At 36.0% G+C, this 19,021-nt stretch overlaps 1 protein-coding gene across 5 annotated transcripts in view; it reads right to left on the bottom strand.

The window, feature by feature from the left end:
* Positions 1–19,021, bottom strand: part of nrg2b (neuregulin 2b) — an 87,209-nt gene that overhangs the window by 49,591 nt on the left and 18,597 nt on the right. Inside the window, exon 1 of one of the 5 annotated variants that reach the window (XM_051860266.1) lies at positions 8,827–9,002. The exons of the other annotated variants lie outside the window; for them this stretch is intronic. Within the exon in view, the coding sequence (XP_051716226.1) occupies positions 8,827–8,935 (109 nt within the window). The 5' untranslated portion in view covers positions 8,936–9,002. Of the gene's footprint in view, positions 1–8,826; positions 9,003–19,021 lie in introns of those variants that run through there. 5 annotated transcript variants of the gene reach the window in all.

Genomic DNA, 19,021 nt, shown 5'->3' with positions numbered 1-19,021 from the left:
TTTGGACTGAAAACAACATGGAATAGCCGACTGTTCACTGTTTCACTGAGTGCGGCTCCATCTGTGGTTTTCTGCTTCTCTCTCTCTCTCTCTTCAGAGCAATACTTCATTCTGTCACATCCAGTGAAATCACACCTTCTCGTCTCCAGATGCTTCTGACACACACACACTCTCACTTCCTCATACACACGCATACACTCCAAATCTTTAATACACACATACTTTAGACTAAAACACACATATAGTCCTTGTACAATTAATGCACATGTACAGAAATACACACACGCATGCTTTGACTTCTTATCACATGCCTGCACGTTGTAATTCTGCCCACGTGGACTCAGGAGTACAAGAGGAAACCTTTACATGTCCAAGCGAAACTCGCTCCTGACTGCTCTGTTAACAGAAACCCCAGAAGTCCCGCTCACAGACGGCACAGAGAAAAACCTCATTCTGAGTGTATCCAATCAACTTCACTCATCAATAACAGCCAATCTGCTGCCTCGACAACTCATTCGACACTTTACCATGAATCCACCACTACTTCTGTGCACATCATTATTTTTTTAATTCAAGTGCCCTCGTAATCTAGAATCAAAATAACCTCCCTTTCACAGCGACATCTCTTCTCTTCTCTGATGAGGTGTTTACTGATGCGAGGGCGGAGCAACCTGTCACTCACATGAGATCCACCAATAGCAAACCACAACCAATCCAATCAATTCCCCATGGACAAAATCAAGTCCTGCCCTATTCTTGTTCGAGAAGCCGCTTCACTCAGATATACGTCACGATAAGGAAAAAAAGACAATCGCAACTTTCGTTTCATGACGACTCCAAAACTAAAACTATTACTAAATCCAATTGTCAGTAACTGAAATAAAGCTGAAATAATGAAAAAATTTGAAATATTTCCTTGGCAGCTAACTGATATAGTTTAAGTTGAAGTACTAAAATGACTAAAACTGAAATAAATATAAATTAAAGCCATATTGAAATATAAAAAACTAACAAAAATGATAAAAGGACAAAATATAACAAACAAAAAATAACATAACATATAACAAAAAAAACTTTAACTAAAAATTAAATAAAAAGAAAAAGAAAGAATTATAGAAAAATAAAAGCTAATTCAATAGATTAATAAATACTACAATAATATATAAATAATACTAAAATAACACTGCTCTGTGCCAATACAAAAAAACATTTCGAGTTTCACAATAAGTTGCAATAAGTACACTGCATGAAATGCTTTAAATGTATGAAAGAAATACACATTGTATTTCATTGATACACAATATTCAATATAAAAAAAACTATATATTTATATACAGTATTATTATTATACAGTATTATACTTGATTTGATCCTTTGTGGATGATATCATCCAGTTCACTGATTTTTCGGTTACACTTTATTCTACAGTATGTGTTCTTACAGTGTACTTACCCAAGAAAGTACAGGTAATATAAGGTAACTACATGGTTTAAGGTTAGGTTTAGGGGTAGGTTCAGGGTTAGTACCTAGTTTAGTTATTGTAAACGTTTAACCCAACCGCCAGGTTAAAACAACCCAATCGCTGGGTTTGTCCATTTTCAACCCAACTTAGGCTGTTTTTAACCCAGCATTTTTTAGAGTGTAGTATGTACATGCAGAACAGGACTGCAAAATAAAGTGCTTCCCATTTTTCAACCACCTGTCATATAGAGACATTCTGTTTGGGCTTTTGCCACTTTTTATTGATAGGACAGTGAACAAGTGACAGGAAAAGACCCCAACCAGACTCAAGCTTACCAGAGCACATGCACTACCCAACCCATCAATCCCAGTCTACGATAGACACTGTATATCAGGAGTTTCTGTATAAATCACTAAACTATCAGCAACCCAAAGTGGAAATATTGGACACAAATGTCCAAAAGAAGAAAGAATAAGAGGTGTTTCATGTTCATCATCGAGTTGATTCCTGCTTGATCAGTAAATCCAAGTATAAACACAAAGGCACAAACGCACACACTGATAATAGTGACAGCTCACATGAAAGATTGTCTTTTTCTCTCTCGGCCCAATGCTCCTTCTACTCGCTTTGATAGTCCTGGAAGTCTTTTATTAGAAATAGTATTTCCGTCCCTCGCTCCGCTCTCTCTTCCTTCTTCCACAGAAACAAGGCCTATGAGATGAAACTGACTGTCTGTCTACTACAAGATCAGACCGGTTTCGGCAAATATTAAGAGAAAAGAACTGTCTCTTCCTTTCAAAACTTTTAACTTATCAAGCGTGTGAACAAATAATCAAGATTGGGGGATCCAGACGTTAAAGTTTTATAATCTTTATAATAATTCTTACTATTATTAATGTTGAAAATAGTTGTGCTGCTTAATTTTTTTGTAAAATCTGTGAAAATTCTTTGATAAATAGAAGGTTAAAAAGAACAGCATTTATTTGAAATAAAAAATTTTTGTAACATTATAAATGCCTTTATTGTCATCTTTTGACTGATTTTATATACCATTGTTAAATAGTAGTGTATTTTTAAAATCAATGCAATTGTTTAATTTTTAATGTAACAAATGTCACTGAATCACAGAGATCACAACAGCCAGCTAATGAAAAAATTATTATTATTAGTCAATCAAAATGAAATTTTTAATGACCAATTCTTAAAATTGTACATTCGTTCCACCCACACTCTAAAAAATGCTGGGTTGTTTCAACCCAAATTTGGGTCAAATATGGACAAACCCAGCTGTTGTGTTAAATTTTCAAATTTAATTTTTAACCCAATGGTTGGATTGGCCCATATTTGACCCAAAATTGGGTTGAAACAACCCAGCATTTTTTAGAATGCAGTCTGGAATTTTTGATTACATCCTTGCTTTGATGCATCTCAAGTTTTACGTTAGAAGAAAATCAGTTTGGCTAGAGAACTCAAAGTCACAGCACACCAATTCCTTTAAACCAATTCAAATAAATGCTGAACAAAAATATATACTTTTAATGAAATAATGGCGGTAGAAAAATGCCTGACACAAGGGTAATGTAAGAGTCTCTAACATCACCAAGACATCTGACATCACAAGAGATTACAAATTTGTATAATGACATGAGTATTACACTGGTATGACGACATAAACATGTTTTATGAGGACATTTCATGAGTCCTCATATTTAAAATAGCTTTAAAAACATACTAAACAATGTTTTATTAAAAATGCAGAATGTTTTCTGTGATGGGTAGATTTAGGGGTAGGGGTAGTGTAGGGGGACAGAATGTAAGCCTATGGAATGTCCTCACTTTGATAGCAAAACAAATCTGTGTGTGTGTGTGTGTGTGTGTGTGTGTGTGTGTGAGAGAGAGAGAGAGAGAGAGAGAATGTAAAGCTGCACAAGGTTGCAGTTGTGCATGAATGCTTTTGCTCAAATCAGCATTTTCTGATGGAGTTTTATCACCGACCACCCTCTCTCTTTCTCCTTCAAGGTTCAAATGTACATCTGTCCAGCGGAGCACACACACGCCATCACACACATACATTATAAAGCAGAACACTGTGAAAATAAGCTGAATGAAGCCCAGACGCTCGTATGACATGGCACAGAAAAAAATTAACACTCATTAACACTTGCATGCAGGAGCATCTGTCATATTACACAAAGCCTTCACACACGCTTTCTAGTCATCAAACACGTATCACAGTTTCCACAGAATATTAAGCAGCACAACTGTTTTCAACACAGATAATAATCAGAAATGTTTCTTGAGTGGCAAATCAGCATATTAGAATGATTTCTGAAGGATCATGTGACACTGAAGACTGGAGTAATGATCAGCTATGATCACAGGAATAAATTCAATTTAAAAGGGGTCCTTGATTATGATTTCACTTTTTTAACTTTAGTTAGTTTGTAATGTTGCTGTTTGAGCATAAACAACATCTGCAAAGTTACGACGCTCAAAGTTCAATGCAAAGGGAGATATTTTCTTTTACAGAAATCTCTTTTTAAGGACTACAACAAACGGCTGGTAGGGACTACAACGAGCTTCTTTCCGGATTAGTGACATCACAAACCCCAAAATTTACATAAACCCCGCCCCTGGGCACACGCAACAAAGGGGGTGAGGCCATGTTGGGCTGCTTTAGAAGAGGAAGAGTTGTTGTAGTAGAGTGTTGTTGTCATGCCGTCATCTTATGCCGGACTGCTTTACAAACGAGGGTCAATTCAACACTGGATTTGCACAAAAGAATAACATGACGGCACATGCTAGTCGATGAGTTGATTCAACTCCACAGCAACTACATAAATTTATCCACTAACCATTCAGAAACATCCAGATGCATTCTAAAAGTTGTAACTTCTTCCTGAGTCTCTCCATCAGTGTCGACTCCGGTTTGAACAATGTAAGGCTGAACACCGTTACTGACAATCATCATTTTGGCTGCGTGAGATTCTCCAGCTTTGTTGTTTTTGAGCAGCCGAAGCTCGAGCTGTTAAAGCTGCGCCCTCCCTTTAAATTTGCATTTAAAGGGACACACACAAAAACGGCGTGTTTTTGCTCACACCCAAATAGGGGCGAATTTGACAAGTTATAATAAATGATCTGTGGGGTATTTTGAGCTGAAACTTCACAGACACATTCTGGGGACACCAGAGACTTATGTTACATCTTGTAAAAGGGGCATTATAGGTCCCCATTAAATTATATTCAAATAGAAAAAAAGATATTTGAAATTGTAATAATATTTCTCAATATTACTGTTTTTTACTGTATTTTTTCAGCCTTAGTGAGCATTAGAGACTTATAAGAGACAGGGCTGCTCACGGACAAGTGCATATACGCAGGGCTGCATATACAGACAACAAACGAACTCATTCTAAGCGGTCACTGGTAACCATCACATAACTGCATCTCTCTTCCAGACGACTCTCAGCTGGAAAGAAACCAGAAAAGACACTTCAGATTTTTATTAAAAACAAACCTATGGAGGCGAAGCAGCGACTGTTAAACTTGTCCAGCAGTGGAGGGGAAATCTGAATCTGAAAACAAACCTGATGTTGCAATATGAAACAAAATGTGATATAAAACACAGCACTATCCACTGGGACGCTCGATACAAAGCCAACAGTCACAGACAAATAAATCCTTTGTCAAAGAGAGAAAAATAAATAAACTTTTAAAGAAATAAAGCAAAATACAGTTTATGGCTGGAGAAATATTTATGGATGTGGCAAAAAAAAAAAAAAGATAATTATAAAATAGTTTTAGATAGTTTCTGAGTGGATGAGCCAAATCTAATGTTGCAATATGAAACTCAATGTGATAAGAAAAAAAAGCCCTGTCCGCTGGGAAGCACAACCGCTTGCCAAAATCTGAAGACAGATCTTAATGTCTGCATGAACAATTGAGCTTTCCAGATGAGTAGAAATGTCAGAAAACAAAACACACCCTGTATGAAAAAGAATAATGACAAAAAGAGCTCGACATTAACACCTGCCAAATGAGGGTGTATTTCAGCAGTGGCGTTTAACACAGTCACTCTTACTAGCCACTTTGGCGGGTTGAATTTTATATACTGTATAATATATACATTTTTCATTTGTAGTCTTTTAAAAAGGCATTTGAAATAATAAACTAAGTGCAATGTAGTGTTGTCAAAAATATCGTTTTTCGATGCATATTGATACTAAAATATCTGAAACTAGGGATGTAACGATTCACTCAACTCACGATTCGATACGATTCACGATACTGGTTTCACAATTCGATTTTCTCACGATTTTTTTTAACAAAATGAGATTTAAATGAAAAAGTGTCTTTTTATTATTTCTCAGACAAATTTCTTTGTGAAATTGAAATATTTTTATAAGAAAACTAAATTGAAATTTTAAAACAAATCCTAAATCAAATAAATAAATAATACAAATAAAATAAATCTCTTAACATGAGCACATGAACAAGATGTTTATTTGCTCTATTACAGGCTGAACTATCTGTAGCCATTTAAAATTAGAGGCAACCACTGTATTTTAATCACGATGCAAAGATGCTGCATACATGCAGCATGAGCAGTCTTTAATTTAAATTAGATTGTATAATTTTTTTTACATTTGAAGCAAAAACAGAATGTTCAGACTTTAGCTTTGTGAAATTATTTTACATAAAACTTCATAAAAGCAGATGGGCTGCATGAGAACGCAAATTCACTGTCTTGACAGCAGGTGGCGCTTATGGAACAGCGGCAATACAGCGCTTCCATGGTTACCGCTGTACACAAAGCAGAGCTGTGCGCAAAAACTACTTTAAAATGCATTGTACGGAAGTAAGATGAAAAGAAAATACCATCTAAACTTTTCTGAACACAGTCAGTTCCCCTCAGCTATACATTCATATAACCCCCCGCCCCCAAATGTATCGCGAATCATTTAGCATCTCAACCGACTTGAATCGTCACGTTTTAATCGATTTTCAACCGGTTGGGGATGCATCGTTACATCCCTATCTGAAACGCTTTCAGTACTCATTTTCCACAGAACAGACACACGATACCAGCTGCTCTCTCTCTCTCTCTCTCTCTCTCTCTCTCTCTCTCTCTCTCTCTCTCTCTCACACACAAACCCGCCTCCCCTCACTCACTCGTTTCATTTGCTCTGGATAAATATTGTTGGTGTTACTGGGCTTGCATTTCAGCGTGGGATTGTGCGTATTGCAAATAATTGTACTCATTCCTGCAGATTTTATTCTCACACTCAAAGTGCGGCACATAAAGCCGCCTCTCAGAACTAAATTGAGTTCTTCTGCACTGCTTATTGCTCTTGAACAGTCAAATACACACAAAATAATGTCAAAATGCTGGTTTTGGTGAGTATTCACATAAACACAGTCAATTATATTTTAAGTGAACGTAAACAGTTGAGAAAGAAAACGCATGTGTACCAGTATAATGGATCCGTGCGTCAGGTCTTAAAGTGACAGCAGCATAATATACCTGCTGACAAATTATGAGATAATATTAAAAATATCTATATAGTAGTTTTTTCTCATGGTATCAATGTCAAAATTGTGGCCAGTGAAAATGCTGAGTGGCTAGTAACTTTGGAAAACCACTAGGCCACAGTGGCTGGTGATCAGAAAGTTAATGTCAAGCCCTGGTCACAAATGAGATCTCTCATTTTGCACTGTTTTTCGTGGCGGCAATGAGATTCCCACTTCTCAGATTTTCTCCTGACAACACAGACACTAGTCGCTTGTCTCATCTAGAGTTCCAGAAGAAAGCTTTTAAAATTTGCTCAAATTTCAATATGAACTCAAACATTTCTTACCACATTCTTCCTTTTATAGCTCTATACTCTTACTTTGTGACATTGCTTTCTAGAAACTTGATTCTCATTGGTTAAATATTTCTGAATGATGATGTTGTCCAGGGAAACACTGTATAATTGATGTCTTATTCTGTTCTGTTTCTTTATGGTTTCTACAAGTGAGCTAATTCCAAAAATGTCTATTAAAATTAGCATTTGATGCCCTTGTTTTTACTTGTTTATTTGTAAAATAAATATAGAATGACAAGTCCTATATATCACACTGTCTTTATTTTGCTTCAATGACCATCTGACTGTACATTATCCCGTAAATATCAACGATCATCTCATTTGCACCTTTTTAATCTAAGATAGTTTAGATAAAATGTCAGCGACAAAGTTGACACATTTGACTGCCGTTGAAAAGTTTGGGGTCAGTAAGATTTTTTTTTAAAAGAAATTAATACTTTTAATCAAGCGTTAAATTGATAAAAAGTGACCGTAAAGACATTTATAATGTTACAAAAGAATCTGATATATATGCTGTTTTTTAAACTTTCTATTTATTAAAGAATCTTGAAATAATGCATCATGGTTTCAACACAAATATGAAGCAGCACAACTGTTTTCAACATTGATAATAATCAGAAATATTTTTTTAGCAGCAAATCAGTATGTTAGAATGATTTCTGAAGGATCATGTGACACTGAAGACTGGAGTAATGATGCTGAAAATTCAGCTTTGATCACAGGAATAAATTACATTTTAAAATAAATTCAAATAGAAAACAGTTGTTTATATTATATATTACTTTTAACTGTATTTCAATCAAATAAATGCAGTATTTTTTAAGCATTAGAGACTACTATCATAAACATTAAAAAATCTTACAAACCCAAAACTTTTGAATGGTAGTGTAAATAAAACAAAACTCCATTAATGCAAGAAAAATCTCTCAGAGATATAACTTTTCCCTGCATGGGAACAAATCTATCTTATAGTGCAAAATGGCAGAATGTCTCAGTGAACGCAGAGCTTGTGATCGAGAGTTTCCACAATTCTCTGGAAACAAGGTCAAATTTAACATGCTTTAGACGGCTTGCAGTTTTCAGTTCAGCTTCACACCAGAGCTCAGATATCACACGCCTTTACTCTTTCCTTCACACACACACATTCTCCACAACTTGATGACAGTCCTTGCACACTACAAAAAAATCATTTTCTTAATCAGTATTTCAGTAGTTTTCCAGTAAAAATATGGAAACATCCTTAAGACAAGATAAATTTACCCGAGAAGCAAACCTAGGTAAGTCTTTCAGAGAATCAACCCTGAATTAAGTGTTTTTGTTTTACCCCACTGGTCTTATTTTAAGCATAAATTTAACAAAATATAAGCTTAAAATAAGCAAACAACACTTTAGCTATAAATATTACATTACTTTGCATGATTAGATATGTTTACTGTAAATCAAAACAGCCCTACTGATTAATAAAATGATTTTTTTGCAGTGCACACGACATCTCACCCCTCTTTTTTCCCTCCCGTGGTCCATCTTTCCTTCTCCTGTCACTTTTTCTCCTTTGCTGCTCTCTCTCTCTCATCCTCCTGCAGTTGCGGTAGCTGATCTCCCTCATGCTGAGACAGGATTATGAAGAGTAAGCTATGAAGACAGGATGTGTGTGTGTGTGTGTTTCCACACTATAACTGTGTAGGACAGTCCCACCCCTCATCACACTCAGCAGGGATACACCTACTGATGGGTGGGGAGTGTTGGGAGATTGTTGCAAAGAAGAGAAACAAGTTACGAGCTCACAAGAGAGGACAGAGTATAGAGAGACAAACAGAGAAAGAGCGAGAAACAAAAGAGCCAAGCTGGGGAGAGAACATATGATTAGTAGACAAGGGAACGTGGATGAGAAGAGATAATTAGAGGCTCCATTAAATATGTCTGGGCCTCGTGGGAGAGGAGGAGACAAAACCGGCCATAGATGAATCTGGATCAGAGTCCAAACAAAATAACACACAAAATATAATGTGAGCTCAAGATCTAAGCTGGTATGAGTCCCTTAACTGTTGATCATGCTGTTAATAACATTAACTAGCTAGGCATTGTTGGTGAATAGTTACATTGGTAACAAATAAGTTCATATCAGCTTTAGATATTTTGGGTTAAATCCAATGGAAAATAAATACAAAGAAAAAACTTTGCAATGGAATCAAATGGGATGAATTTACAGCAAAAAAAATAATATTTTGAAAGTTTTTCTAAAAAAGGGACATAAAAAACGTGACATAAAACAGAAAAGGGGAAATAATTTACACTTACCATCAGTAAGATTTTTTCTTTTTTTTCCAAAAAAGTAATACTTTTATTTTGCAAGTATGTATTAAATTGAGCAAAAGTGACAGTAAAGACATTTATAATGTTTCAAAAGATTTCCATTTCAAATAAATGCTGTTTTTTAACTTTCTATTTATTAAAGAATCACGGTTTACACAAAAATATTAAGAAGCACAACTGTTTTTAACATTGATAATAATAAGAATATTTAAGTTATATTTTAGGTATTTTTATGCTTTTATTGGATAGGACAGTACAGCTCAGACAGGAAAGCATGGAGCGGAGAGAGGGGAACGGGATCAGCAAAGGACCTCAACCTGGAAATTGAACTTGGGTCGCCAGTTACACTATATTTTGGGATGCTGCCCACGAGGCTATCGGCACCGATATAAGAAATGTTTCTGGAGCAGCAAATCAGCATATTAGAATGATTTCTGAAGGATCATGTGACACTGAAAACTGGAGTAATGATGCTAAAAATTCAGCTTTGCATCACAGGAATAAATTACATTTTAAAATATATTACACTAGAAAACAGTTGTTTAAAATTATAATAATATTTCACAATATAAAATGCAGCCTTGGTAAGCATAAAATACTTTAAAAATCTTACAGATCTCAACATTTTGAACAGTAGTGTAACTCTGTAAAGTACTTACACTGGATTTACACACAAGTTAATCCGCCAATAAAAATTGTCTTTTTAACAATTTACACAACTTTAAAGACAAAATAATAAAAAAAAGTTTTTGCTTTTCATGCAAGTCGTCACATTTCTACTTTTAAACTCTCTGCTGCTTTTAAGCCATTACTGCATTATGTAGAATCAACAGTGACAGACTTATCACTCAGCTTGTGAAAACAAAGGAAAATTGATTATCTGCATTAATTGACAGCCACAGATGTTGTCAAAAGAGCTTAATTTGTATTTAACCTGAAACATTCCTTTAATTGGGTTTCATCTAGACAAGTTAATGACAAAATATAACCAGATTTGAATAGCTAAGGGTACACTGGGTTAAAAACAAAACTAGTTGGGTTGGAAATGGACAAACCCAGTGATTATGTTGTTTTAACCCAGCAGTTGGGTAAAACAATAAACATTTATTAAATTGCTTATTAATAAATGTTCACTATTTGATTATTATTGTTGCCTCTAGTAATTATGTCTGATTTTTAATTTCCAACCTATTTTGGGTTCATTTTAAGCCAGCCATATAGTCATTTTTTAACAATAGTTGGGTTAAATAAAAATGGTAAATGGTTTGTCCCTTTTCAACCCAACTTGGGTTGTTTTTAACCCAACATTTTAAGAGTGTACATTTATACAACAACAATGTACTAAAAACAGAAACGTTTTTCCTTTGTATTTTTTGTGTATAGACGACAACGTTGTCAAAATGATCCATTGATAAAACGAAAGCGTTGAGAAAATCGCTGTATTCTGCTGTCAGGCCAGTAGTCGGCGATGTCACTTTGTAAAGAAACATACGTGCTTATAGACTGAACACATGCACATGACGTCACCGTTTTCACAAATTCAAGTTTTTGCAGTTTACACAGAGACAGTAATGGTATCATTTTTAAAAACTTACACTTTGAATCCCGACTTCAAAACTTCAAAAGGCCCCAAAATGCTGTCGTGTAAACAAATGGCCAAAAAGAATAATATTTTTACGTTTTTAGTTGAAAGCAGTGTCGTGTAAACAGCCCCTAAAAACCACATAAAACAAGCCACCATGTAAAGCTGGTGTTAACTGGATTTACAAACAGGAGCCAACGCAGAACATAAAAGAGTTCTGTAAATCCTCACATGGTTTACAGTTGGTTTATCTGGCAGTATATCAGATCCTAACAGGCAGGCGGTCAGGTAAGGCAGAGAGGCAGGACAGGCAGGTGAGCGGTGCTGCGTTCACCTGGGGAGTGTGCAGAGGTCACCCGTGTACATCTGTTAAAAAAGTGCCCTATCCTCAGTAACCCTTAAACGACCTTGCAGAGACACATCTGTGATCTCATCTCCACTGCAGTCCTCCTGAGTATCTGCAATTTAACTATCAATTTCCATTAGTGTCTCATTGCCTATCTCTCTCTCTTTCTTCCACAAAAGATGCAAACTAGGGGTGGAGTTGACTAGCTGTACAAGAAGGTCGACTAGTGAGTCTATATAGATATTTTTTATTTTTTTTAGCTTCAACATTTAGCAACAGTGCTTTAAAGGGGACGAATTTCAAAATGAACTTCTCAGTGAGGGTTTTTGTGCTTTTTTACAACCAGCATGCTGGAAAACTTTCCGAAAAGCTGAATCTCTAAATTCATCCCTTCAAAGTGGTTCACCTCTAAATTTATCTCTAAAAGCTGTGTAACAAAATTTGCCACAAGATTTGCAACTGTGTACTAAGATTTTCTAGGCCGATATGGCTAGGAACTATACTCTCATTCCGGCGTAATAATCAAGGAACTTTGCTGCCGTACCATGGCTGCAGCAGGCACAATGATTTTTCATTTTCTGTTGGTCTTAGTACACAATGTAACTACAGAAGAGTCAAGTTTTAAATAGGAAAAATATCGAAACTCTTTGGTAATTTTTGAGCAAGATGCTAACGGTCTAATCAGATTCAATGAACTATGCTAAGCTATGCTAAAAGAGGTACCGCCAGACCCGGAGATCGGCTGAATGGATTCGAAAACGGTAAAACTCAACTGTTTAACTCTAGGGGAGTTGGAAAATGAGCCTATTTTCAAAAAAAAGTGGAGTGTTCCTTTAAGGATTTGTGTTTACTCACACTGTTTTTCATCTTTGAGATTTGAGAAACACACAGTGATGGTAGTGGCCAAGTGCGATCTGTGTTTCTACACTGTAAGTTGTTTAGATTTCCACTCTTTCTACAACAGGAATAGTTACTGTCTCCAGAGATCCTCTTTCTCTCTCCCTCTTTCAATCTAGGAAGAAAAGACCTGGGCCATACTGACACTAATACTTTGGATGGAGTGAAACTCACCCAAGTGTGCATGCAAGCGTGTGCACACACACACAAACGAAGTACACACTCATTCTCTCAGAGGAAACAGAAAAAAGGGTGAACAGTGAGCTTGATAAGAGTAACATGAAAGCTTGTCTGAGACACGCCTGAAAGAACAGCAGTAAAGAGCTAATATCTGAGGGAAGAGTGTGTGTGTGTGTGTGTGTGTGTGTGTGTGTGTGTGTGTGTGTGTGTGAAGTTCAGGGTCAAGTCTACAACACAGCCTTTCTGTCAACTGCATTTATGAAAGAATGACAGCAGCAACAGAGAGAAAATAAAGAGAAAACAAGAGAACAAGAAAGAGAAATTAAACTTTTACATTGTCTAAAGACAATAGGTGCTTGTTAGATGTTTCCTACTGATTGAACACAAACCTCGAAGTTTCTGTGGCCTCTATTGTAAAATATTATAATAATTTAAATACTTTTGTGTAAAATGTGATTTATTTCCCCAGGATTTTTTGATGAATACAAAGTAAAAAAACAGCTTTTATTTCAAAAGCTTTTGTTTCCAATGTCTTTACTGTCACTTTTGATCAATTTAATGTGTCCTTGCTTTAAAAAGTATTTTTTCGTCAAAAAAAAAAAAAGTTTTGAATGGTATTGTATGTACAGTAGTAACAGTAATATTGAAAGTAATATTTCTGCATGTACTGTAGCTCATTTGAGAGTTGATTCAGATAAAAGCATCTGCTAAACAAATAAATATAAATGTAATAGTAAAAATAAATAATTGACAAGCTCACCAAACAAGTCTTAAGGCCTAGTTCACTCAAAAATGGAACACAAAAGAAGATATTTTGAAAAATATCTCAGTGTTTTTTGTACATACAATTAAACATTGAAAATATTTTGTGAACTGTCCCTTTAAATGCGCCTTTAAATACACACAAATTTATCTTAATAAGGTAATAATTTTAATAACAGTTACATCTTGATAAAGACACAGACTTATATTGTTTTATATAAAGCTAATTAATTTTTTTAATTTTTTTTTTTTTTTTTACAATTTACATAAATTATTTAGTTAATAATTTATATAAAGATAATATAAACACTACTGACTTACACAAACATTAAAGTCACCATGAACTGGAAGTTGCAAGCCGCAAAGACATTTTTAGTTGCCTCTCGTGAAATTTGGTTGCATATGCGCGTGAAAAAATCTCAAATTGGGGACGTTTTCAAAAGATGTGGTTTTGTCAGATTCAGTTCACTTCTGGGACAAATTTTGTCCCAACAGAAATTCTACGTAAAACTCACATATCATCATCATGACTGGCATATGATCTTAGTGGTTCACTTGCAGTCCCTCACACACACATAAGTTCGACATACGGCCATACGTGACTTGGGTGCAGTGTGTGCCAGCAATCTGTGTGTGTGTGTGTGTGTGTGTGTGTGTGTGTGTGTGTGTGTGTGTGTGTGTGTGTGTGAGAGAGAGAGAGAGAGAGAGAGACAGACTGTCACACAGAGAACAGACCACAATGAATGTGCACAATGATACTGACAGCCAAAAGAGGGCATGTCTCTCTCTCCCTCACTTTTTCCATCTGTTTGTGTCAGAGGGAATCTAGCTATCTGTTTCTCCAAAAACAAAAAAAGGAAAACAGCACTAGATGTTAAATCTTGCAAGAAAGAGTTAAACTGTAGTGAAGTGTAATTTATGCACAATTAAAAACCGTTTCCACTGCTCACTTTATGATACAGATGACACGATTAAGATGTCCATGGATCTCAGACAGACTCTGATTCACACTAGCAGAGAGCTCACTTTAAAACCAAAGGTACTGTTAAATGCATATACAATACACGTCCTTAGACAGATTGGTTAGGACAGCAAAGGAAGCCCACAGAGAAATAGAAACAGACAGCATTAAGACACGAGAAACCACAGCCTGCTATTATGTGTCAGAGAGAGAGAGAGAGAGAGAGAGAGAGAGAGAGAGAGAGAGAGAGAGAGAGGGTGGCCTAATAAGTTGGCTTAAGAAAATTCCACCAAATAGAAAGAACATACCAGAAAAAGAAAATCATCGCCAGTGCTCACAAAAAATATCACATATATATATAATTGACTATTTATCACATTTTTGAAACTGTCTGGTAGGTTTTGTAATGCCACATTACAAAATGGTAAATAAAAAGGATGGAAAAGGAAATAAACTGTGACCTAAAATACATACTATGCCTTTTAAATTCATATAAATTTTAACCCAGAGTTTATCAAATACCAATATGTTGTATATTGTTAATTTAATATGTATATATATATATATATATATATATATATATATAGTTTGTGAAACTGCATGCAGTCTGATCAAACAATGAGTCATGAAAGGGATGTTTGAACATTTTTGCCATTATCACTTAGTATTAGTTTAGTCATCTCTCTCGAGTGAAAAGTCAAGTTGAGAGCGTTGCATTGTAGGATACAATATTCCACACAGTGTGTTCCGGTTGTACTGTATGCTGCACGTTTGGCAAATTGAGTATGTCACACTGTACACAGTGTACATGCGGCAAACTGTAAAAACAGAATAAGTAGTATGGCAGTGTGCCATTCAGAACATGCCATTGACTGTAGAGTCTTGAAATGACTCTTAACCGCTGATCTTTCCGCCTACAGTGTTTGAGAGAGCACTACACATGTGCCCTCTCACTGTCAGGTGGGAACTGAAAGCATATCAAGCCAGTACATTTATGGTGATTTGGAAATTCACATTCATGACAGCGGAGGTAAAAAGTACACTATCCAACTAGATTTTAAGAAAAGAGTTGTGCTTGCTTACCCATACAAAACTTGCCACCATGATGCTAAGATGTTCAAGGTGGTTGCCAGGGAGGTGATAAGCAGTTGTTAGGGTGTTCTGGGTGGTTGCTAGAGCGTTGCTAGGTGGTCCAAGTCAAAACAAATCACAAATGTTTCTATGACATTCTGGTCTCTACTTCAGTGCAAGTTTTCACTCGACTTATCATGCACAAAATCCCTTAAAATCAAGCACAACTAATACTTTTTAGGTGACTAGTTTGCAGTTAAACTTTGTCTCATTTAATGCAGATTACAACAACAAAACCCTGTTCAAGTAAGCATTGTGTACAACAGCATGATTTACTAACTACTGAACAACCACAAATTACTCTGGAATGACTTTACTGGAACACTAATATTTTTCCGTTTAAAAGGACCTACACTAAAGTAAGATAGCTGGAAAAATAATTATTTTTGGCAACCTCTGGGACATGCAGGCACATATGAAAATAAACCACTCCATGTGAGAGCAGCAGCGCCACGGCAGGGTTTATTTTCCAGAGCTGCGCTGCCTGTCACAGTTCATTCCTCACATGGGGAATGCTGGAAAGTGGGAATATAATATTTTGAATATTAAATTGGGGCATGGTGCATCATACATATGAGTGAATTGGTTATGCAATGCCTATGATTTATGCAATGAATGCAACTTTTGTTGTTCCTGGAATAATATTCCTTTAATAAGTCCTTCAGTAACACTATCCTCAAACATTACTTTTATCATTAAAAACTAATATAATCAGACAGAAATTATAGGTTGATAACAACATTATTTAAGTTCAAAGACATCCCTACACATGACCCTAAAATCTGATTGGCTGATAGGAAAGAAAATATCCTAGTCATCTAAATGGGAAGCATTCACAGCTCGTTTGGTTTTTACGTGCCATTTAGGGGCTGGTTTGTCTGAAACAGCTGATACTATCTGCACATTAAATTGATATGTATTGGAAAAAATGAATCATAAACTTTTGCCACAAAGAAACTCACAACACAACAAACCGCCTTGGTTTAACTTGAAGAAATTATGACAAAAGTACATTTTGAATAGCAAAATGTACTTTAAATTTGTATTAAATCATAAAACAGAATCCAGGAAAAGAAAAACAAGTACAGAATTTGAGAAAAAATAAAACTGATTTCAAAAGTTTACTTGTAAACAAACAAGTTATGTTCACATTCGTCCTCAAAAAACTAACAATGTGGAATTAATTAACGGTTTGAAATGAATAATGTGAAGGATACTGATATTGAATGATATGGAAGAAAAATATTATAATCAGGGCTTGACACTGTATTTCAGCAGTGTCATGTAACACAGTCACTCCTGCTAGCCACTTTGGGGGGTTGAATTTTATATATAGTATATACATTTTTTTCAGTTGTAGTCTTTAAAAAAGCATCTGAAATAATAACTAAGTGCAATGCAGTGTTGTCAAAAATATCGATTTTTTCAATACATATCGATACTGAAATATCTGAAACGCTTCCAATACTCATTTTCTGCAGAAAAGATACACGATACTCTTTCTCTCTCTCTCATCTCTCTGACAGCGAGTTGACACACAAATCCCCTCACTCACTCCTTTCATTTGCTCTGGATGAATATTGTTGGTGTTACAGGGCTTGAATTTCGGCGTGGGATTGCGCGTATTGCACATAATTTTACTCATTCCCGCAGATTTTCTGCTCACACCAAAAGTGCGCACATTAAGCCACCTCTTAGTACTAAATTGAGTTCTTTTTCACTACTTATTGCTCTTAAAAATACACACAAAATAATGTCAAAATGCCGGTCTTGGTGAGTATTCACATAAACACAGTCAGTTGTTTTAAGTGAATGTAAACAGTTGAGAAAGAAAACGCATGTGTAACAGTATAATGGATCCGTGTGTCACGTCTTAAAGTGACAGCAGCCTAATATACCTGCTGCCAAATTATGAGATAATATTAAAAATATCTATATGGCAGTTTTTCCCCATGGTATCGATGTCAAAATTGTGGCCAGTAAAATGCTGAGTGTCTATTAACTTTGGAAAACCACTAGCCACAGAGGCTGCTGAGTGAAAAAGTTCATGTCAAGCCCTGATTATCATAATATTTTTTGGCCATATGGCCAAGCTCTAGCTGATAGTACAATAAGAGACTGGAAAAAACTTTTTACACAGTCAAGTCAAGACAAATTTATTTGTAAAGCGCTTTTCGCAATACACATTGTTTCAAAGCAGCTTTACAGAAAATTGTGATGTTAATGTTTAGAATATCTTAAAGACTTATAGTTGCATTTAGCAGATTAGAGCTGGGCAATAGTATAGTTTACATCTTGCGACAATACAAGCAATCAAGCAGTTTAGATATGATATTGCCTTATGCAAGTATATTGTATGTGGATAAAACTGGACATACTTATATATCCAACTTTATATAAAGAGCAGGGCGATAATACAGCTAAAAAATAATCAAGTAGTTTTTGTTGTACAGATTTGCTATAGAGTATATATATAATATTGAGTGAATTGTATGTATGCAGATAAAGTTGGATATAATATATATACAGGGCTGTTTGATAATACAGTTTAAATACAAAATACAGAAGATGCAGTCTGTTGTGTATGCAATGTGTGATGTGATAGTAGGATGTTGCTTGAACTCAGAGCCCTACTGGAACTGAACACACACCGTCAGCCAATCAGATCATCCGATCTCCTCCAGCCTTCCATCAAGGGTTGCACTCTCAAGGTCAGCTGACTTGCTCTTTCTCACTCACACACACACTTACTCTTTCATTCTCATACATGTACACACTCTCTCGCTCCATCTTTCACACACTTCTCTCCCCTCCCCCCGACTTGGTTCTTGCCTTCAAGAAGCGAACGGATCGCTCACGTCTGCTTTAACAAGTGCTGTTATTCAGCACGCGTTTGTAGCAATGCACTCAAATCAAACGCAGTAACACCGACCTGCCTGACCACACACAGACACACACACAGACACACACACACACACACACATATATATCATTGTCATAGTTGTGTATGCACACAGTGCAAGACACATTTGATCTGTTTATTATTATGATACTGCGATTTTTGATGTAAGACAGAAACACCTCTATCTGTGCGTGAGATCAGTGTGATATCTGCAGCACGCAGCTGTCACCATGGTAACCACTCTTGAGAGAAAAAGAGAGAGAGAGAGAGAGAGAGAGAGAAGGGGGAAGAGAGACATAGACAGAATAATTACACAATTAAACAATTAAAGAAGCAGCTAAAACGTTCTCCAGCGGACGCTGGTACTGCAGCTCCATTCGTCCCACAGTTAAAAGGAACAATGAGCGAAACGGTGACCTTTGACATGAACATCGCTCTGCCGAGCAGCTTTCTGCTCTCTCCGTGTCTCCTGCCACCTCTCCAGGGTGGAGGAAATAAGAGTTCACTTCTCGATATCACCGGCAGCACACAATTTCACTCAAGAGCCCTTGTTACTGTGAGTTTAAACACACAGGCACCAATATACACACACCTGATTCATTTGTGTTACAAAATCCA

The sequence above is a fragment of the Ctenopharyngodon idella genome, chromosome 14, assembly GCF_019924925.1.
Source record: "Ctenopharyngodon idella isolate HZGC_01 chromosome 14, HZGC01, whole genome shotgun sequence".
NCBI lineage: Eukaryota > Metazoa > Chordata > Actinopteri > Cypriniformes > Xenocyprididae > Ctenopharyngodon > Ctenopharyngodon idella.
Note: the sequence above shows the minus strand (reverse complement) of the source record. Positions and strands in the feature narration are given on the sequence as shown.